Source organism: Centropristis striata, chromosome 21 (genome assembly GCF_030273125.1).
Source record: "Centropristis striata isolate RG_2023a ecotype Rhode Island chromosome 21, C.striata_1.0, whole genome shotgun sequence".
NCBI lineage: Eukaryota > Metazoa > Chordata > Actinopteri > Perciformes > Serranidae > Centropristis > Centropristis striata.
The window spans coordinates 28899807-28923524 of NC_081537.1; the positions used below are offsets into that span (position 1 = coordinate 28899807).

General features: G+C 38.0%; 1 protein-coding gene across 1 annotated transcript in view; it reads right to left on the reverse strand.

Annotated features, from left to right (window-relative positions):
- Positions 1-442: 442 nt before the first annotated feature.
- Positions 443-23718, reverse strand: part of LOC131959696 (ras-associating and dilute domain-containing protein-like) — a 65724-nt gene continuing 42448 nt past the window's right edge. The window contains exons 11-18 of the mRNA XM_059324911.1: positions 21212-21470; positions 18789-18961; positions 10220-10364; positions 9061-9236; positions 3011-3422; positions 2723-2931; positions 2487-2626; positions 443-2407 (exon numbers count right to left, since the gene is read on the reverse strand). Of these exons, the coding sequence (XP_059180894.1) occupies positions 2314-2407; positions 2487-2626; positions 2723-2931; positions 3011-3422; positions 9061-9236; positions 10220-10364; positions 18789-18961; positions 21212-21470 (1608 nt within the window). The 3' untranslated portion in view covers positions 443-2313. The remainder of the gene's footprint in view (positions 2408-2486; positions 2627-2722; positions 2932-3010; positions 3423-9060; positions 9237-10219; positions 10365-18788; positions 18962-21211; positions 21471-23718) is intronic.

The following is a 23718-nucleotide window of genomic DNA, read 5'->3' on the forward strand; positions in this document are numbered from 1 at the left end:
CCAAGTGCCTTTGAATTTCAAGGAGATGTTGAATACATTTGTGTGTCATGGTCCGAAGATCATCTGGGCCAAGTTTAGAGAAGATTAGACAAAATGTGTGATAAGAGAAGCCTTTTAAAGGTTTTTGATCAAATCAAAGATTGCGGAAAATCCAATATGGCCGAAAAACCCCATTGAGGATGCATTGAGCTCGGATTGGCCCAAGGGTTCCAGTGATACATCCTTTGTGAAAAATGGATGAATGGCTCAAAAGTTAATAAACATTCAACTTTGACCTGTTGTTGAGCTCTTGAGCTGGAGTTGCTTACACAGTATCACCACTTGAACCCAAGTAATGGGTGGTCTGCTGTTAAATTATTACAATATTGGGGAATTATTACATTATCAGGACTTGCGAAATGAAGGCTAACCTGAAAATATAATAACCTCACATTAATGTAATACTTTATTACATTATTGGTAAAACATGTATTACATTATTGGGAATTGCACTTTATTACATTATCGGGAAGTTTTAACATTATCAGGTTTTATTACATTTTCAATGGACTCAAGTGCAGATTTTTATTACATTATCAGGGTTATTACATTATCGGGAATTTATTACATTATCAGTGTAGTCAGTGATGAGATCCCTCTGGCTTCTGCACAGTCCAAATATGGTCTGCTCCCCATTTCCGAAAACAAGATGGCGACACAAGACGGTGACACAAGACGGTGACAAGTGTAATGCTGAACTCGATGCCACAAACAGGCCACAAACCAATGGGTGACGTCACGGTGACTACAACCATTATTTATAAAGTCTATGTACAGTCAATCAAGCTTTTCTCATCGCAAATTTTCAAAATGCTAATTTGTTGATAGAAACACAGCTTGTGAGGAACAGAGAAGCAGTGTTTTGTCTAACCTGAAGTTTTCGTGTTTGTGAAAGGAAATTTACATCACTCATTTGATTCTATGCATTTCATATTTATTCACTTGAAATGGAAATAGCAAAAAAAGTAAATAACTAATTTCTCTCTATTTATTTTTGTTATGTTCTACTTCTTTCCTAAAGGCTGGGAGGGGGGCTTAAAGAGACAGGCGCTAAAACGGAGCATTTCAGACAGAGGGTGGATACAGAAACTTCAACGCATGTAAACATGTTCTAGTAGAAAGCCAAAATGAAAGTTTAAACCTTAAAATAAGCATAATATGTCCCCTTTAAGTTTGGTATATGTGTCATAACTGTTGTTTCTGATCAAAACTACGTCATTTTTTCATCATAACTGAATGGAAATCACCAATAGAGGATTTGAATATATTTATTGCTTAAACACAACAGATATAAGCAAACTACCAAAAACAGCTTAAAATGCCTATGAGTTAGGCATTTTTAAATTAATAAGAATAAAACAAAAGAACAAAACAAGAAAAGCTGGACCCTAGCTTAATGGAAATATTTGTTGCTATGCACAGCTTTATTATTGGCATTACTTTTCCCCAATCGTAGAACTCCCATTTTCTGACCAAAGTGTGCGAAGCATATAAGTGCGCTTATGCATAGGATCATAGAAGTTCTACAGTTTAGTTTAGGTAGTTAAAAATATGTTTTGTTTCAGTCCCCATCTGCAGCAATACATGTATTCATTTCCTGCCTGGAGCGTGTCTGGTGCTCCAAACTGGGAACACGCAGACCATCATCTACTGCAGGTAATACATTACTGTGGGTTCTCCAACATAAACGGCAGAGAAGCTTGTGTGTCAGTACCGCAAACTACAGCACGTTCTGTCCATAAATGTTGCACCTTGCTACAGACCATTGCTTTGATTTTGTGTCCATAATAAAGGCTAAAAATAGCGGTTAAAATGGCATTTTAGGTGGTCTTTGGTCAAGATAATCCTGCCCCCAGCTTCTAACATGGGGACCAGCAAAGAGTTGGTGCCACTCCAGGACCAGTTTTCTTGGCTGAGAGGTGTTTTGCTGTAATAATAGTTAGTAATAATAACCAGTTAAAAGGTCCTTGTAGTTGCTTTAAAATGAGGGCTGGACTTAGGCTTAATGTTGTCCTGAAAACAAATAGCAGCAGTGATGTTTGAACCCAACCATACCAACTCTTCTCAGTTTGAAAACTACATGGAGCAGCTAAAACCTGGAACTTATTTCATCCGGGAAGCACAGCTCGTTTTATAGTGCATTTTCTTCCTCACAAAACACATATCCTAATATTAAAATCCATGTTCTGAACTTCAATGTTGACCAAACTCTTATAGTCCTCTTTACTCATGGTGCATTAACATTCCTTGTAAAAGAAGCAGTGAAAAACGCTGTCAGCATTCAGTAAGTATAGCATTCGCCATCCATTCAGATCTGGCCACCAGTAATCTCAGTCTGGTACCCGACGACTGGATCAGCTCCTTCCCACTAACAGAAACAAAACAGAGGAACAGGAAAAATATAAATTTTCAGATTTTCTTTAAAATCTGATTTTAGTACTTGTTACCTCTGGTAGTCCAGTCCAAGCAGACTGACTCCGTTCACAGCCAGGATCCGGTCTCCTGTTGCCAGCTTGCCGCACCGGGCTGCAGGGGAGTCTGGAACCACTGCACGGATGAAGATGCCTTTCACTCTCAAGGACGTGTCCTGGAAGATGAGGTCAAAATGGTTAATGGTTTATGGAGGTCATGGATCAGGTACGATTGCCCTTGCGCAGAACTTTGCTACATCTCTTTTACTCACATTTGTATCAACCAGAGCAAGACCAAGTCCTCTTTCACCTCGCTCCAGCTCCAGGCTGAAAACCTCATCATGATTGTCATCATAATGGTCATCTTTCTCTTCCACCTCCCCCCCTTCCTCTTTCAGTTCAACAAATCTTTTCATACTTGGGCAATCAGACTTCAAGCGGTCTACTTTCAGTGCAGCCAGACATTCAAACACTAATCCTCCTGAGGACAAAATAAAGTTTTATTTTATTTCAGACAAACTAAAGACAACCGTGAGAGGTGATGAAGTTTAATGCCGTACCTTCATCGTGTGCATCTTCACCAGAGGACCAGGGAAGTGTCTCACTGTCACCCTTCCTCCATATATTGTGGCATTCCTTCACCAAACCAACAGGATCTATGATGTGGGGGGTGTTGGGTGGGGTGAGGAGACATGAGGCGTCCAGAGCTGACGTCCTCATCTCACTGGTCTCTCTGCTCTGCAGCTCCAGACTTCTCAGCTTCTGGGACAAAAGGAGGGCACCACAGGAGCTGAACTCATCCACGTATAGGGTGGAGGAGGGAGATGGAGGCGATGGAGGTAAGGCATCAGAGGTCATAGTAGGGGACTGGTGGTCATGGACAGGAGCCTGACATAAGACCGTCTCAACTGGCCATGTATCCAAGGTTTCCAAACTGGTTTTTGGAACAATATCCATCTCAGTTAGTTTAGCCTTCATGGGATGACAAATAGAACAATATAATTGGAAAACATAATTTGGAAATTGTCATATTTTAAAGGGCAACACATCCAATTTCACACACCAAAGTGTATTTATAGGCTGTAGTAGCCTGGCTAATGCCAGACTAATCACAAATGAGATTTGTCTGGAAACCAGCCATTCATTTCTACGTAGAGGAGGCGTGGGTTACGATCGGCCAGAGCCGTTTATTGGGCGCTACCAATGTCTATCAAAAGCGTCTGTAGGTAGCTCTTAGCCAATCGTATCAGTTATACCAGATGACGTATGTAAAGCGACAGAAATTGGTGTTTACATAGCTGGACTAGCCCATCTCTACTTTGAGACTAAAATGCTCAATTCTGCTTCTGCAACGTTTTTCTGCAGCATGTTCTGGCTCTGGCTGCTCTGTAGCGTGGAAGGCAGTATTACCCATACTGCCTTGCGCGCTCGATTTCATTTCGCCCAGGCTAAGGCTGTAGTGGAATGTAAGTACACTTTTGAGGTACCTGTGCCCTACTTGAGTATTTCCATTTCATGTAACTTTATACTTCAACTTCACTACATTTTGAGGCAAATATTGTACTTACTCTACTACATTTAGCTGACAGCTTTTTTTACTCATCAGGTCGAGATTTAACATAAAATACATTTAAAGTGACTACACTTTTTTAAAATGAAACCTCATAACAGTACATTAAGTATTTAAAATATTTTAAGAAAATTAAAATGCTGTTTCTATAAATGCATCAATAAATGCTCTTCCATGTACAGTTTGCATGTTCTCCCCGTGTCAGTGTGGGTTCTCACCGGGTACTACGGCTTCCTCCCACAGTCCAAAAACATGCACTTAGGTTTATTGGTTACTCTAAATTGCCCGTAGGAGTGAATGAGAGTGTGATTGTCTGTCTCTGTGTGTCAGTCCTGTGATAGTCTGCCGACCTGTCCAGGGTGTACCCCGCCTCTCGCCCAGTGTAAGCTGGGATCGGCTCCAGCCCCCCCAAGACCCGAATAATAAGCGGTTCAGGACAATGAATAAATGAATATCTGAGTGGATCCATTCTGCATAATGAGTACTTTTACTTCTGATACTTTAGGTACATTCTGATGTTGTTACTTTTACCTGAGTAAGTTTTGAATGCAGGACTTTTACTTGTAGTGGAGTAATTTCACAGTGTGGTATTGGTACTTTTACTTTAGTGGGCTTAAGAAAGCAGCATTACAGTTTTTCTCAGTCGCCTTGGTGCATTTCTCACATCGCTCTTTACATTTTCACAACAGTTAATGCATTTCTCAAAACAATTAGTATGAACTGCAAAACCTAGTTGATAACCTGCAGAAGCGTGTCACTTGCTCAAAATGGATAGTTCATTCCTCAAAAGCAAGTATTCATGTCAATGAAAGAGTCAGTGTCATCAAGTTGAAAAGTCCTGACGCCATGTTTATGAACAAGATAGTTAAATGTCTCTGTCATGTTTTCATTATGACAGTTTACTCTGGAAATGTTTTCCAATGCAAAAAAGTCAGATCTTGGTGACGCTACCTGAAAATGCTCAAGACAGCACTTTATACTATTTACACAGCCATTTCAAAACTACACTAAAGTTACACATCACTGTATTTAGTGAGGTATCTGAGTACAAGACACTGGATATGTATGTTTCACATTTTTTATTGCATATGCTCTTTGCAATTTCAATTTGTTCACAGCATTGTGCAAAAGAAAGAAAACACCCTTATTTACAACAAACATAAAGTCCCTTTGGGTAGAGCTGTGATAGTACAGTGTCACAGTATTGTAGAAATGGTCCACACTATGTCCTACTTGCTTAATATATGTTGTAAAGTGTTAATGGGTTTATAGGATTCAGCTCTGAGTGATTGCAACCAATGATAAGCCACTTCTCTACAAACAATGCTTCACACAGCCCTTCTCATCAGTGAAAGCTGAGGTTCACCTGAGAGAAATTGTTCAATTTCAGAGACATTTTCAGTAAAAAAAAGAAAGATTTTAAAAAATATACAAAATTTGCTTGACAGATTTTGACAACTAGTTCAACATTTTTGTATGTAATGACTCAAGCAATGAAATGAGGACTATTAGTTTTTTTATATGGAATGACTATTCAGCATTCACGAGTATAGTTAATTTTGACTGACATGACATAAGCGATGATAATGTTATAAAACAGCAGAAAGTTGTATGAAAGCACTTGATGCATGTCTAAAAACATTTGCAATTTGTTGAAAGGAATGAGGAACTGCTACGATGATGAGCACAAATGACTAAATGTTGTAGAGGTTGAACTAACTGTTGCGCAAATGTAAAGAGCGATGTGAGAAATGCACCAAAGCGACTGAGAAAAACTGTAAAAAAGTGAAGTCAATGTGGAAGTGTCCTAAACCTGCATTCTTGCTAATGGCCATCAGGGGGGCGACTTTTCTGGATGCAAAAAGAAGAGTGATCCTACTGAAGTCTGTGAGAATATGAACTTACACTCACTTGATTTACTATTTCTGTAAACGTTTTCCTCACAAGGTTATGGTCTCAATCTCTCAACCTGGTCTCACAGAAATCCATGAAATAGCCACGGATTTGCTTAACTCAAAATCTGTGGAATAGCCACGGAATCACTCAAATTTCTAGGAAATTGACACGGATTTCGCTACAATGCAAGTTAATGACAGTCATATCCCAACCTGGTATTTTTTCCTATTGGTTTGTGGCCAGGTCACATGACTTTAAAGGTTCCGGCGGTCAGAACAAAAAACATGGCGGACAGTTCTCTCATTTTTAGTGAAAAAAAACAATATTTTGACTTTGTTTCTGCATAAAAATGGATTTTGATTACATTTCTAGCGAGAAATATATTTTTTATTTTCTAAATATTCACTCAGTGAATGTATATAATCACTTTGTGGCGAAGATCTCGCCAGAAAAAGACGATCCGCTGTGTTTTATTTTGAAATCTGTTTTATTTTGTAATCTACCGGATGTGCTGTGCGATCCTACCGGATGTGGTGGATCCTACCGGATGTGGTGCGATCTCATTGAATCGTGCTTCACTGTAAATGGCCCAGACTCTGCTCTCCTGTTTTAGTTAAAATATCTTCATTAAACAAACATTGTTGTCTTTTTTTAGCATAGATAATATACATACAGTATAATTATTTATTAAACAGTGTGTGATATTCCATATATTGGGTAGAAATAGGTTTTCACAACCCTAATACGGAAGAACTACAAAACGTTTTCTGATGTCGACATAAGTACTGAAAAGAGGTCTAGGGAGTTGTAGTTTTTTTTAATAAAACAGGGTTTCCCCTAAAATTGGAAGTTGGAAATACTTAATTAGTGGCTTTCCAGGGGTTTGAGGGGATGTCAATCACATTTTTGACATCAGACTTTAAATATTGTCTTGTTCAATGGGGGATTTTTTATTTTTTCAGCATATCCTAAAGTAATGACAAATGACATAGACAAAGTGCCTAATGACAAAGTTTTATTTTTTCACATCTCGCACTCAGAGCACTCAAAGGGCTGTGGGAATCTAAGTCTGTTAGGGCAGATTTCCAAGGTTTGAAAAAATAAAACTTGTCATAGAGCTAAACCAAATACATCACCGGAAAGGTCTTGGCCTGAAGAGTAACAATTATCAATTTCAAGGTTGTATAATATTCTTGCTTTGAGATATTGAGCTTTGAACCTTGACCCTGGGGCATATTTAAATGATTATAACTAAGAGACAAAAAGGGTTACAGACATGAGACCTACTGTTATAGAAAGGTGTTGACATGGGCTATAATGTGAGTATAGTCACTAAGGGGTGGGATTGGGGGGGCTTTTGATCCCAAATGCCTTATGATGGTACTGACCAAGTTTGAAGTTGATCGGGTAAAATCTGTAGGAGGAGTTCGTTAAAGTATGCAACCTGGAAATGGCCCAAAACAGCAAGAAATGCCATTTTCGATCCAAGATGGCCGACTTCCTGTACGTTTTAGGGTATGGGTTCTTGAGACTTTTTGGTGCGTCTTCCCATGATACATGTATGTACCAAATTTCGTGTCTCTACGACATTCGTGTCTCTACGACAAAAATGCAGTTTCCTGCTGTTTTTGCCCATTTCAACTTCTCCATTCTTTGTCCCATCTGGTCCAAACTTCTTATACTTCATCAGAGTCCAGGCCTTAACACTTCTACATAACAATATTTCATAAAGCCGCGCCCCTTATGCTTTATCCACGCCCCCTTTTACAAAATGACCACATCGCATACTTTAACCAATTCCTCCTACAGATTTCATCCCATTGACTTCAAAGTTGGTCATTACCATCACAAGGCCTTGGGGGACAAATCTTATCAACAGCTTGGTGCGTGTCCACATGAATCACATGTGTACCAAATTTCGCGTCTCTATGTGAAACCTACTGCTGGGGCCAGGTGTACAAGATGTTACTTCCTGTTGTCAGCGGGGGGCCCTATGACTGTGTGTCAATATTGACACGTGGGTGTGTTCCGGGCTGGACCCTAATCACGTGTGTGAAATTTGGGACAGATTGGACAATGTATGGTCAATTATCTAGTCTGGTGTTAGATGGCGAGACGCCATATTTTGCCACCATGCCACGCCCACATATTTCACGGATTTCTGTGAGACCAGGTTGCAATCTCTAGTTTAAAGTCTTCTTAAAAACAGCATGATGTGGGGCGTCCCGGTGGCTCACACTGGTAGAGCGCTTACCACTAAGGCTGAGTTCTTGCTGCGGCGGAGCCGGGTTCGAATCCGGCCTGAGCTCTTTGCCGCATGTCTTCCCCTCTATCACCCCGTTTCACTCTATCACTTTCAATAAAGCATAAAAATACCGAAAAAATAATCTTTAAAAAAAAAAAAAAAAAAAAAAAACAGCATGATGTCAATTTTGAAAAATGCTGTATTGACCCATCACTTCTAAGCAGGCTTGAGAGCAGGTAAACAGTCTGTGCGGAGAGCAAACGAAGCAGAATACATTGGCCATATCTCAGAACCCATTGAGACATTATCTCTTAACTCTAGCTCCATTATTGCATCTCAAGTTGCTAACCAACTGTAAACAATGACCCGTGCACAGAAGAGGAAGTCCTATTATAAGGTCCTCGGGGCAATCGCACCGAGCACTGGTCCCATACAGCAATAGCTGTAGGGACCAGTGCTCGGGGCTAGGGTTGCTAGTACCTAGGCAGTGTATTCTGATGTCTGATAATAATGAAAACTAAAATTAACTTTGACTTGATCTTTGATTGATCTTCTCACTCAGAAAGGTAGTACATTTACACAAAAAACTTAATATAAAATAAGCAGGACGAAAAGACTAGGGAGAGCTGTTCAATCGTTTTCTCCATGACTGTATTTTGTCAATTTGGTTGTACTTTGGTCACCTTTTTTCATTAAAAACTCTGCACAAGTCTGTGTTTCAAGATCTCATGTTGTCGTCCATTGTTTTTAAATATATTTTACAAAAGAAGGTCAAAAGACCTGCAAATGAGACTCAACAATCATTTCAACAAACAAACTATCTTTCTTCAGAAGCACATATAGAACCTTTTAATATTCTTCAGTATCCCTTTAAAAATCTAAATGCATGAATGTGGTACCTTTTCTTCCTCATTAGGTGTTACCTCTTCAGACTGTGAGTCAGAAAAGGACTCTTTGAGCTTGTCAAGCTGTTCCCTCAGGGCTGGATCTGTCACCTTCCTGCTCAGCTGGAACTGGTAACCTTCATCTGGTAACACCAGAGGGTGATGGTTGTCAAAGCTCTCAAGGATCGCAGCTGAGAAAAGAAAGGTCAAATTGCATTATTATTATTATTATTATTAATTTGCAAATGATCATATTCAGTGTTTCCTCTAGGATTTTTTGCAGCAGCGAGGGTAAAGGGTTATTTGTCCCTTGGATGGTGTGAGTATGTAAATATCAATCAGCAATTTAGAAAGTATTAAAATGACACTCGACTGCAAAACAAGCTGTAGAAACAGTATTTCACTAAGGATTTTGTGAGACTATGATGGCGGGACCCAAACAAAGTAGGGGGGTCTGGGGGCATGCCCCCCGCAGAAAAATTTTGCCCTAGACGCCTAAATTTGGTGCCTCTCGCACAGTCTATATGTTCTATATATACATACATATATATATATATATATATACATATATATATATATATATATATAAGGACGTTCACTGGTTTGGTCTCAACATTTTGTTCATTTTAAAATGTCTTATAAAGCATAGATAGATAGATAGATAGATAGATAGATAGATAGATAGATAGATAGATAGATAGATAGATAGATGATAGTAATAATAGTAATGGCAGCAACATTATATAATAATAATAATGATAATAATAATAACAATGCTCCCCGTTACCGAAACAAGATGCAGATGAATGTAACGTTGAAATCAATGCCTCAAACGGGCAGTCCACAAACCAATGGATGACGTCATGGTGACTGCATCCATTATTTCTACAGTCTTTGGTGCTATGTTTCTCTTCAATTAACGTTTTAGTCTAACCTCACTCAGAAACTCCAGTAACGCTAAAAGAATGCTGGCGCTGTTACGTTTGTTATAAAATCTCCATTCGTCCCCGATGCGAGAGAGCGCTGTGGTCACTGATACAGAATTGAAAAATAAAACAATCCCCTATTCTGAAGTAGCAGCTATTATGTAGCAGTGGCAGGCCACGGAAACCCTGATATTCATAATTGGTATTGTGAATTAGGATACGGGTTAACCAGCATGGTGACCTCTCACCAGTTTGTTGTGCTGCAGTCTGGTCAGGAACAGATGGAGTCCAGGTGTGTCTGCAGGGAGATGCTGGGCTGTAAAGACTCAGCAGGTGGTTCAGCTGAGCCGGACTCAGAGCAGGGTAATCAGACCGCAAGGACACCCAAGATGTCTACACAAACAAACACACAAGAAATAATTAAGGAAATATTCCATTTTAATAGATTTCCAATGAAAAATTGTATTACACACAGTGCACTTTAAAAAAAACTGTTATTTTTACGGTAAAAAAAAGACGGCAGCTGTGGTTGCCAGAACTTAACCATAACAAATACGGTCGAACTTTCTTTAATATTACAGTAAAAAGATTTTTGCACTGTTGATTTAACGTTTAAGATTGACATTTTATTCAATTTTTTACTGTATGAATAAAACGTTTTTCCATCGAAAGAAACACTGTTCTGCCATATAATTGACAAGAAAATACTTTATAAATGCTGCATAAATTAAAGATTTTACCATTAAATAGTAAAGTATATTTGTGTTAGAGATATGGTGTTTAGTACATTTAATAGTTATAAAAAAGTTTTTTTACAAAAATTACAGTGATGCTTGTATATATATTTTTACAGTCATGTAATGTATTTTTTTTAAAAATATTGGCTGATATATACATTGTTTTGTGTTTCATTATTACTGAAAGTGAATTAACCCATTTATCATTTTACGGTCTTGTACTGTCATGGTTTAGCAGTTTTTCACCTTAAAATCTACAGACATTTTTTACAGTGTGCTAAACTTTTGACCTTTTGCCAGTGGTACTGTATGGACATTTTTGAAAAATTATAAAGTATTTAGTCATGAGGACATGCCAGACGTCTGTTTGGCGACTTTTGCTTTTAACAACATGCAACCGCAGCTCCTAATGGAAAGACTGCTCTAGGATTTTAAATTGACCCACCAGCTTGTTTTATGGCTTTTAGGTTCTTAAACTAATACAAAATAGAGGGTTGTCATAAATGGATGTTTCTCTGACATAATTTGTACTTGCACTGGTTCACCACAAGGATGCCTTTGTCACCATTGCTGGAAAGATTAACATTCAGTTTCGCACACACACTGAAACAGGGAGCAGTGGGGGGTTAGAAAGTGCAGGGATTTGAGCTTTTTAGCGAGCAACAAATAATTAAAAAAAAGAAAAGAATCTTTAGTTCATCTGAGCACTACTTGGGAAGTGAATTTGCTTTCTAATCACCCATACCCACAAGCTCCTACTTTATGGTATTTTCACCAGCTTTCTTTTTATTTTTATGCATCTTAATCACTTCTCAACTGTTGCTGTTTGTTTCTATGTTTAGTCTGTGTTTGTTCTGGGTAGGTGAAACTGCTCTGAATGGATAAATAAAGTTGTGTTGTATTGTATTGTAGATTGTATCAATAAAACTGAAATATGTTCCAATTATTAAAAAAAGATGATGATAACACAGTTAGATCCCAGCTGTCCTCTTAAAGGCACGGCCTCGATTCCATACATCCTCGATTCTATGTACATTGAAATTAATAATGGTCAGTCGTCAATAATGTTAGTCAATGTAACAATGCTTAGAAACCCTCCCTGATGCTGCAACTTACGTTATGTAAAAAGTACAATTTTCTTAAAGATATTATTTTAGAAAAAGCAATTACATTTTAAGAGAATTAGGGCCACGGGGCAATCGCACCGGGAGAAGCCCCGACCACTATTGTTATACTATGAATTTTTTTCTTCTTCCTCTTCCAGACGCAATTTCGTCCCGCTACTAGTCCAAATTATATATCAAAACGTGCGGTTTGATTGGGATCAGTGTGCTATTACTTTTCTCTACTTTTCTATTACGTCGCGAAAAGCTGCCCAAAATTTTGCATTGAAGTGAATGGGACGGCCGGAAAAAAAATGAGCAAAAAAGAACAATAATTGGAGATTTTTAAACGCCTACTTCTCCGGCATAATTTAGAGACTCCATTTAAACTTTAAACAGTAGACACAAGCCTTGTGTATCGATGTATTAATCCACGTTTCGATAGGTCATATAGTTTTTTATCAATCCCTGTTTAATGACCATGATCATTTTTGGAGAAATTCTGAGATTATAATGAGTTTGTACAATTCACATGCGTACACATCTGGTCCACTGGTAGAATCCTGGCTCAGAGCCTGTGTACACATACACTGTATAAAATGTCTGTAGATTTTACGGTGAAAAACTGGTAAACCATGACAGTAAAAGACGGTAAAATGATAAATGGGTTAATTCAGTTTCAGTGACAATGAAACACCGTAAATGTATATATCAGCTAAAACAGTATACTTTTTAAATAAATTACTCCACTGTAAAATACACTGGCACCGTGTTTGTAACAAAAATAATAATAGCAAAATTACTAAAAAAGGGATGTAAAATGAATTTAAAAAAATACACAAAATTACTGAAGAAGGATGTAAAATGAATTTAAATAAAGACACAAAATAACTAAATTGTTTTACAGTTTAAAAAATAAATAAATTACTCCACTCCACTGTAAAATACACTGGCACCATGTTTGTAACAAAAATATACTGTAAATATATATACATATATTAGCCATCACTGTAATTTTTGCATTTCTTTTTTGTAAAAATACTTTTTTTTCTCACTGTTAATTGTACTGAACGCCACATCTCTAACAAAAATATACTGTAATATTTAATGGTAAAATCTTTAATTTATGCAGCATTTATGAAGTATTTTCTTGTCAATTATATGGTAGAAGAGCGTTTCGTTCGAAGGAAAAAAAAAATGTTTACAGTAAAATATGGAATAAAATGGCAATCGTTAACGTGAAATCAACAGTGCTAATATCATTTTACTGAATATTACAAAAAGTTGAACTGTATTTACATCTTTGTTTGAAAAAAGGTAATGCAGCTTTGACAGCTACACAGGTACTGGTAGATTTTATAACTGCCACATAAAGAAAATAACTGAAGCTAAAAATAAACGAATATATCTGCAATAATTTGATATTTTTCTTGTTGTCACTATACATCTGGAGGAAAAAAAATAGAATCAATGATTAATCTTTCCTTACTTGCAAACCTAAAGTCTGTGTATCTTAACCCTCCTGTTTTGTTGCAGGTCAAATTGACCCATTTCAAAGTTTAAAAATAATATATATATATAAATATAAATATATATATATATATATATATATATATATATATATATAGTTTAAAGTATTTTTTCATAGTGAAAAAAAAGTAAAATAACAATTGAAAAAAATCAATGTCATTTAAAACCATTGTATTTTATATGTAGGTCTTTCCAATGTTAATAAAAAAAAAGTTTTGAAAAGAATGAATCTGCAATTATTTGATATTTTTCTTGTTGTCAATACATCTAATGAAAAAAATAAAATCAATGATTAATCTTTACTTACTTGCAACGCTAGTCTGTGTATTTTTATCAGCATGAACATAGGCAATTATTATTATAAGTCTGTCCTACATACACTAAAATATGTATTCTTCCACGGCTGAAAGTAGTCCCCAAAAAATGTGCCACTTCTTCTGATGTTGATGAAAAGAACAGCCTGTGAATGTTGTTCTATTTCAGAAGGGGGAGAGTAGATGAACATCAGATTGACACACACACACACACACACACACACACACACACATACACACACACACACACACACAGGAGCAGCAGATTGCTAATCCATCAAATACCATGAAAAGAACTTGACATCCGAGTATATAGCAATGTTTTTTAACTTAAAAAGAAAATGTCCCACTTCAATACCTTTTGTTTCTTGTGTTGTAAATCCGAGAAACTTTTAGTTTTTGGGTGAGAAATCTATGGAAGAATTATCCTATCTTTATTCAAGAGCGTAGATTTTCAGTTTGAGAGCATAATTTGTCTTTCTCGTGCTCAGATTTGTTCTCCTCATGCTCACATTTTGCGGTCGCACTCAGATTTCTGCTGCTTTCTTTCAAAATGTGTGCGTGCACTTAAAAATCACATGCTTGTGCTCACATTTCTTCTTCTTGCACACAAACATTTCGCTCGCACTCAAATATGTCCTGTGCGGGCGCAAATCTAAAGTCTACGCGCTCAGATCTCAACTCTGCGCTCTCAAAACTTTTGTGCTCGCACTCACAACACGCACGTCCTCTCAGGTTGAGGTGTCTGCTCAGACTGAACCTCCTTCTTGTGAAAGCATTACCAACATTAGCCTAATTATGCGCCCCCTGGCTTTGACCGCGTAAATAGGACGGTGATACCCTGCATTACACGCACCAATGTTATCCTTAAATCATTATCATCATCATAGCGTATTTTTCATTATACCTTTTTAATCACGTAGCCAAGTCTATTTACCCATCATCTCTTGTTAAACGTTTCAATAAGAGAAGCAGCTGGTTACACGGATTGTATTACTGTTACATTAATTTATCAATTAAAAATTTAAATCATAATAAGACATGCAGCAAGAGTTCCGCGGACGGGATGCGAACCGGCGTCCCATGGTTTAAAATGCAACAGATAGTAGTGTCCTTTAACACTGGACTATCGTGACACCACTGTACATATGAAAAATAAAATATATAAATATATATATATATATATAAATAATAATAAAAAAAAAAAATATATATATATAATCTAAACTACGATAACTCTTTTTAGGACTACTTAAGATTAATTCTACATAAATATGCTGCGTCTTAAATAGGTGACGTTTCAAATAGCTGGCTAATATGGTAAATTGGTGTATTTTAAGAGAGAAGCAGTTTTACAAACAGACCATATACCCCGACGGAGCGCTCAAAAAGGCGAGGGAACGCACCTAAGACTGGGCCACAATCTAGCTGTCTCCCTATTGGCTGGTGAAACACACTATTTTAAGCGCAGGGCGGGACATCGTTCAGTCTGAGCAGACACCTCAACTTGAGAGGACGTGCGTGTTGTGAGTGCGAGCACAAAAGTTTTGAGAGCGCAGAGTTGAGATCTGAGCGCGTAGACTTTAGATTTGAGCAAGCACAGGACATATTTGAGTGCGAGCGAAATGTTTGTGTGCAAGAAGAAGAAATGTGAGCACAAGCATGTGATTTTTAAGTGCACGCACACATTTTGAAAGAAAGCAGCAGAAATCTGAGTGCGAGCGCAAAATGTGAGCATGAGGAGAACAAATCTGAGCACGAGAAAGACAAATTATGCTCTCAGACTGAAAATCTACGCTCTTGAATAAAGATAGGATAATTCTTCCATAGAAATCCAGTATAGGATAATGTTTGAATACACAGATTTTAAGTATTTTGATTTTCAAGATCACAACCTTTATGAGTTAGAAAATGACATGGATCCAGGGACTCACTTCTACCAGAACATTAATATGAACTCTTGAGTATTTTACCAAGGGTGAGTTTAATTTAAAAATGAAGGGTTTTTCTTTGATTCACTTTGACAGTAGTCTTGACAGGAGTCTTTACAATAACTCGTTGTTAAAATCTATCTATCTGTCTGTCTGTCTGTCCGTCCATCCGTCTGTCTATCAATCTATCTATCTTTTTTCAGTTTTTCTTTTTTATTGGTGAAATGACGTAACAAACAAGGTGACATGAGGGACAAATACACCATGTGGACCACAAGTAGAGACAGCAGACATACAACAACAACAACAACAAAGAAAAACATAAATGATAAATGATTTGTTCAGAGGCATCACAAGTGTATGTGCCTGTGTGTGCATGTATGTGGATGCGGGGCAGATGCTACGACATGTATATAAATATATATAACATGGCTCACTTATATGTATAACACAATGAAAATAAATAGGCAAACAAAGCAAGAAGCACTAACGTGAGAAGAATGGGAAGAGGAAAGACAGAAAACAAATAAATAAGAATAAATAAAATAACTAAGTAAATAAATAAAAAAGATAATTATATTAAAAAATTATAACAATAATAATTATATATATATATATATATATATACACACACATATACACATACATATATACATACATACATACACATACATACATACATACATACATACGTACATACATACGTACGTACATACAAAATAAAAATGAACAATATATAATATAATAACACTGGGGGATGGGAGACATCACCTCACAATATAGTTTGATGCGATACAGAACAACATCTTACACAATAACAAGATGTGCAAGATCATACATGTAATTAACCCAACATAAACCAACACGTCATGACAATAATAGCCACAACAACAACATACGTCGCAGTGTGGGGGCGAGGCCAGACCAGTGCATCGGGGGGGCAAGCCAGGGGACCCCCAAACTGGCCCCAAATAGCACAGTCGGGCGTCCCAGCGGGAGGCAGGTAAGACAAAACAAGAGTTCCTATTTTATTTTATTTTTTTGATTGATTGTGCCTTGTGCCCGTTGCCAATCTTGCTGTGGCACTTCCTGGTGTGGGCAACTTCCAGACCCATGGGAGGAGGTCTGCCCGCTGAGGAGTGGGTTTATTTGGTTTTATTATTATTGTTATTATTATTATGATTTATTTATTTATTATCTTTGTTTGTTTGTTTTTGTTTTGTTTTGTTTGAAAGAGTCCTTCTCACCTGCCTCCATCCGAGGCCCCGCCATGCCCCAAGAGATCCGGCCCGGAGCCCCCACCCGCCTCCACCTTCAATATATTATATATGATATATATGATATATATATATATATATATATATATATATATATATGATATATATATATATATATGATATATATATATATATATATATATATATATATATGATATATAAACACATGCGTACATACATAGACATATGCGTGTGTGTTTGAAATGTGATGATTTTTTTTTTCCTTCTTTCTTTTTTCCCTCTTCCTTTTTCCGTCCCCCCCCCCTTTTTCCTTAAACTTACTGGCCCAAAGAGGAGAGGAATGGGGACCATCTTTCTGTGAAAGCTGTTATTTTGTTGTTATTGTGGGCAGTGATTTTTTCCATAGAGATGTGTTCTGAGAGAAGGTTGATGCAGTGATTGATGTTTATTGAGTTTTTTGATTTCCAGTTTAGGAGAATTGTTTTCTTAGCGACAGTTAGAGAAATGAGCAAGCTGTTCTTGTATTTGTTGGGTATGGTGATTACTGAAGTTTCTCCTAGTAAGCAGAGCTGTGGGGATGAAGGGATTCTGCAGTCCAATATGGAGGAGAGGTTTTCTGTGACAGAGTTCCAAAAGAGTAAACCGGTTGACAAGCCCAGAGTGCCTGAAGGTGATTATCTGTTGTTCCTGTTGTACATTGTGTGCAGATGTCTGTGGTTGCTAATCCCATTTTTTGTATGCTATATTGTGTGATATGTGTTCGATGAATGATTTTGTATTGGATTAGCTGAAGGTTTGTATTGGATGTTATGGCAAATATATTTTTATTTATGTCTATCCAAAAGTCTGATGAAGGAAAGATGTTCAGGTCAGTGTTCCAGTGGTCTATTGGGAGTGTTATTGAGTCATCTGAGGCTAGTAATAGTCTGTATAGTTTGGAAGTTAGTTTATTTAATTTTGTAAATATAATTGTGTTGTGACTTATTTCAGAGGGTTCAAGTGGGTTGTCATTTATGTTATGTATTTTTTATTTGAGTATGGATTTTAGTTGTGAGTAATTTAAAAATTGATGTCTGTCAATCCTGTGGTTCTGTATGAGGTCCTTAAAATCTATAAACTGATTATTGTTAAAAAGATGGCGGAGATGTGTGATACCTTTTTGTGGCCATGTGTGATAGTGAAGAGGATTGTTGTGGAGTTGAAAGTCAGGGTTGTGCCATATTGGCATGTATTTACATGGTGCTGGAGTGGAATTTAATTCAATCTATCTATCTAATCTTGGTCATTGAGTGAATTCCAGCCCAATCTTCTGAAGCAAGCGGCCTTTTCAAGTGGGAATCTGTCTGTCTGTCTGTCTGTCTGTCTGTCTGTCTGTTAGTTGACATCTAATATCACAGCAGTGTGTTTGTGTGTTCTTGTACTTCCAACATAGTGAGGACCGGAACACGTTTTTTAACCAACAGAGTGGGGGCATTTTTGCAAAGTCAGGACATTTCGGCCAGTCCCCACTTCTTTAAAGGCTTTTTTTGAGAGCTCAGACTTTGTTTTAACGGTAAAGGTTACAATCAGGTTTATGTTAGGGTTAGGGTTGTGCATTTAGTTGTGATGGTGAAGGTTAGGTCAAGGGTTTGGGTAAGGGGCTAGGGAACAAGGTTATTATAGTTAACAAAAATGAAACAATCTTTTCTATTCAACACTATTGGAGAGAGAGAGAGAGAGAGAGAGAGAGAGAGAGAGAGAGAGAGAGAGAGAGAGAGAGAGAGAGAGAGAGAGAGAGAGAGAGAGAGAGAGAGAGAGAGAGAGAGAGAGAGAGAGAGAGAGAGAGAGAGAGAGAGAGAGAGAGAGAGTGAGTGAGTGAGTGAGTGAGTGAGTGAGTGAGTGAGTGAGTGAGTGAGTGAGTGTGTGTGTGTGTGTGTGTGTGTGTGTGTGTGTGTGTGTGTGTGTGGTGTGTGTGTGATTTGTACCTGCAGTAAATTATTTCGAGGAGTAGCCAGCAAATTGATGGCTGATGAGAGTGTGTGTGTTTGCTCCAAGGCCAGTTCTCCCACTGCAGCTGTGTGGGCCCAGTCCAGGAGCAAGTCAAGGTTGGCCCGCATGCGTACACCTCTGGTCCACTGGTAGAACCCTGGCTCAGAGCCTGTGTACACATCAATCAATCAATCAATCAATCAATCAATCAATAGATCAAACAATCAAACTTTATTTATATAGCGCTTTTCATACATATAAATGCAACACAAAGTGCTTTACAAAAAAATAAGAATAAAAACAGAAAATAAAAATGACAAAACCCACCCCTCCCATCCCCACATACACATCTGCATGTACACATACACAAACATGCACACACACGCACACAAACACACACTCACACACAGCACATATTGATTGACAGTGTAGAGACATGGCAAGGCACCGAGGATCCAGGGGAGGAAAAAGCAACCTGAGGGAGCATCCCCACTGAGAGGTGGCAGAGCCCACAGACATAGCACCCGGGTAGACCAGGGCGGACTCCACACATGGTGCAGAGCCCCATGAGGGAACAGTGGAGTTAGCACATAGGGAGAAAGCTTACTTTTTTGTTCTTTACTTTCTCTTTGTTTAGGCAACAACACTCACTTTATCCTTGTCTATGCAGATAAACTTGAGGTACTGTTGTTTCTATGAGGTGTTTGCATTCCTCATTATTCCAGACAATCTGTATAAATCTGACATCTTTGTTTGAAAAAAGGTACTGCAGCTTTGACAGCTACACAGGTACTGGTAGATTGTAGAACTGAAGCTAAAAATAAATGAATAAATCTGAAATTATTTTATATCTTTCTTGTTGTCACTACATCTGGAGAAAAAAACTAAAATCAATGATTAATCTTTACTAACTTGCAAACGTAAAGTCTGTGTATCTTAAGCCTCCTGTTTTGTTGCAGGTCAAATTGACCCATTAAAAAGTTTAAAAATCTAAAAAATGAATAGTTAAAAGTATTTTTTCATAAAGAGAAATAAAAAATAAATGTAAAATAACAATTGAAAATTAATATAATTATAATTTTTTATGAAAACGAGTGAATTATCCTCATTGAACCATGATCTGTGAGAGGTAAAGAACACCATTGCACTAAATATTGATTGAAATGGTTAGTAATGGGGTTATTAATGAAATATAAAAATTAGTATTCATTAGTATGAACACAGGCATTATATTATTATAAGTCGGTCCCACATACACTAAAATACTTCTGTCCTTCTCATTAAAATACAATACAGTACAAATAAAGATGTACTTTTAAGATCTTCGCCTGAGTGTCGCCCAAGCGCTCTTACTGCTTTCTCTCATCAGAGTTACTTTCGTATTGTAATTAGACATGTAAATCTCCATGTACATAACTTAAATTTCAAGGTAGATTGTTAAATATGTATAAATTAATTATACCTACACTGGTGGTGGCGATCTTATTCGAAAGTGCAGGATTGCAGGTGTGTCCGATTTAGGATATAATTCACTGAATGCTTTGAAAGTGTTCCAGAAGGTTCTACTAGGGCTATACGATTATGGCCAAAATGATAATCACTGATTATTTTGATCAAAATTGTAATCACGATAATCAATCACGATTATTCATCATGTTATGGAAAACATCTGTATTTTATTGCACTACTTTTAAACAAACAATAGGAACAGTTTTTAGTGTGTGTGTGTACAGAGTGTCTGATGCTTGTTGTAAACAAACAGAGATCGCTAAGTGAACACCTCCTGTAGCAGCAGAACATACACACTGTACTGCTACAGAGCTAACTGTTAGCCTGTTAGCAATTTGCAGTCTGGACGCTAACGGGTTAACATCCCCTCCGGCTCTGCAGCTGGGAAAGACTGCTGCAGGAGGACTGTGTCGCTTAGACACGGACGCAGGGGCCGGTGGCTCATTAAGAAGAGTAAGAACAAGTCTCCAAAAGTCTCCAATAACACCAGAAAATTTGCTGGATTTGCCTCCAGTCGCTTTTTTGAAAAATAGGGGGTCTGAAAAGTTGTTAAATATAGCAACAGAGTAGCAAAGTTGGCTGCTTGCCGGCGTTTACAAATGGCGCGTGTTGTTGTGGCGTCCAGTACTCACATCCTGCTTAGCGTTCTATCCAATCAGCAACCAGGCTTTTTTCAGGGGAGAAAAAACGGCCCCGCCCCCTGGTAGTTGGTGGACTACTGGTGTAGAAAGTGATTGATTAGATATGCAGGAGAGCCGCATTTTAAAATGAAAATATTGCCGGCCAAAATCGTGATCACGATTAAAATTTGATTAATTGTGCAGCCCTAGGTTATACCCTACAGTGATTCTAAACCAGCAAATACTTTTATGCACTAACATACTCTACGTGGACTCTTTTGTACTGGTACCTCTCTCCATGAGTGTGTTGAAGAGTGACGCATTGATGAAGTAGAAGAGGTAGCCAATGAGCTGTGAGGAAATATCTGGGTGGAGCTGGCAGTCAGACAGCAGGCTCCAGGTCTGGGTCAGAACGTTAAGAAGATGCTGGATCTGGTCAGGGACCTGCAGTCCACCGCTACCCAGGACATGATCATCTGTCACCTGTAGGTCAGGACTCTCCCTGAACGGGTTACAATCCAGAAGGCTCGGCAGGACGGGGTAGAGGACCTGAAGAGACAGAATGGGTTGAGTAAAGAGAAGTGAGTAGCCCAGTATCAGGGCCAGATTAACACTTTGCTGTACCCTGGGCAACAATATTCAAGGGCCCCATCATCACAACTCCAGAATCATCATAATCTGGCAAAATATAGAATAAATTACAGGAATATACAGTTAATATACTCAATACATCAATAACTAACTGTCATCAAGTGCATTTTCGTGTTCAGATGTGCAAACACTCATATAAATGCACCACTATGTCCTCTTGTCAAGGCCACTCACTCACATATGATGTTATGAAAACAAAACACATCAGCATCAGTATAATCTGGAAAAATTGACCCACTACATAGATAATAATAATAATAATAATAATAATAATACGTTTTATTTGGAAGGCGCCTTTCTTGGCACTCAAGGACACCGTACAAAAAAATAGAAAAAGATAGGGAAGGAAATGTCCTAAATTTTCACGAAAAAATAAGTAAGCGACCACTTACAAAGCACAAATGTATTGAATTGATAGAGCCATCACAGAAGAAGACAAGACACAAATAAAAATCAAGAATCTAGAATCAAGTAGCATTTTGGTCCTCAGCTCATTTTAAACAGAAATCACCCTGTCACCTCAAAATTCATTTTTGAGCAACGGCTCAGATGGACAGTAACATATAGGTGAGAGATAACCAGATATTTTGCTCATGCCCACACTTCCTTGGGCCCTTTAGAGGTTGTGGGCCCCTGGGCAGTTGCCCTGTTGCCCATATGGTTAATCTGGCCTTGCTCAGTATAAGAGTGACTCACTCATGAATGAGAAATGTTGACAATTCCAGTGGGTCAATTTGAGGTTGGAAAAGTGGTTGTGTTGGTGGCTGTGCTGATCACTAGGATAAAACATGTAGCCCTCTAACCCAGATTTCAGACCACCCATGTTGCCTCTGCATGTCTGTTTCTTGCACTGCAGCAGCTGATATAAGATTAGACACAGAATTTGTAACATTTCCTCCTTTCTAGCCAAAGGTCCTCGCTGCTCTTGAGACTACGCCCGGACAACGATAGCTTTGTTCGGGTTAATTGTACACAGACATCCCCCTTCTCCTACAATCCCACTCTTACACCCACCAAGCTTCCAAGGCCAGCGCCGGCGATAGATCCACATTCCTAAAAAGCTGAATATGGCTCATGTGGGCTTGGCATGCCACTGCAGCAGGACTGCTGAGTGAAGAGTTCTGAAGGAATCCACCCTGAGCAGATCGTCTTACATTTATTGTAAGGCCCTACAGCAAGAGCAGGCCGAACATGAACAGTAGAACATAACAGCAATCACGCATGAGAAAATGGAAAAGGGTGAACATTAAGCCAAATAATCTTGCACCGTTTCTGGTTGGAAAATGTCGCTCAGCGGAGCCAAGCCAGAGGAGATTCATTCATTCTGGGATGACCACATACATCCATGGCACGCATTATTCACAGTCAAAAAATAAAGTGTGTTGTCTGCTTATTTGTGCATTCATTGTGATGGACAAGTAAACACGCAGTCCTGCCCACAAGCCTGTTAAAGTGCATCTGTATTCATCACAATGTGTCTTCAGTTGAAATAGCTGCTCACCAGTGGCGCCTTTTGTTTTCCATCACAGAGAAATTACCCACACATCAGATTGACGGGCATGAAATACCCCAAAATAAACAGAGATGTAAGAATATGTTACCACATAGCATGGTGGAGTTAGTGTCACTTTCTGTCCTGTTGGACACAGAGATGGAGACTTGGGTTTGCAGCTTGGAGTTGAGCTGAACTAAAAGGAATAGTTCTGATTTTTTTTAACCCTCTGGAGTCCACGAAAATCGCCGGAGCACGACTTCTTCATGACGTCACGGCATTAAAATGAAGCAGCATGGAGCCCCGCTGTCAGCTTGTCTTTTAAAGTTTTGGCTTTTCCAGAACTTTCCATGTCCAATTTAATGCATTAAACCTTTTTTAGCAAAGGTAAAAAAAACACAAATAAAAAAACCTTGAAGTGTATTAATATGATTTTACTTTTTTTGATTTTTCGAATTTAGCTTTGTGCATTTAGCATTTGTAATGCAATATTTTAGTTTACTGTTTTTTTTAAATACTTTCTTTGTGGGGTTTTTTCTGTTTTTTTGTCATTTCTTTGTGTTTTTTCATGTTTTTTGTATTTTTATTATGTTTTTGGTCTGTTTAGAGTGTGTTTGTATGTGTTTTTTGTGTTTTTGTGTGTGTGTTGGGGGG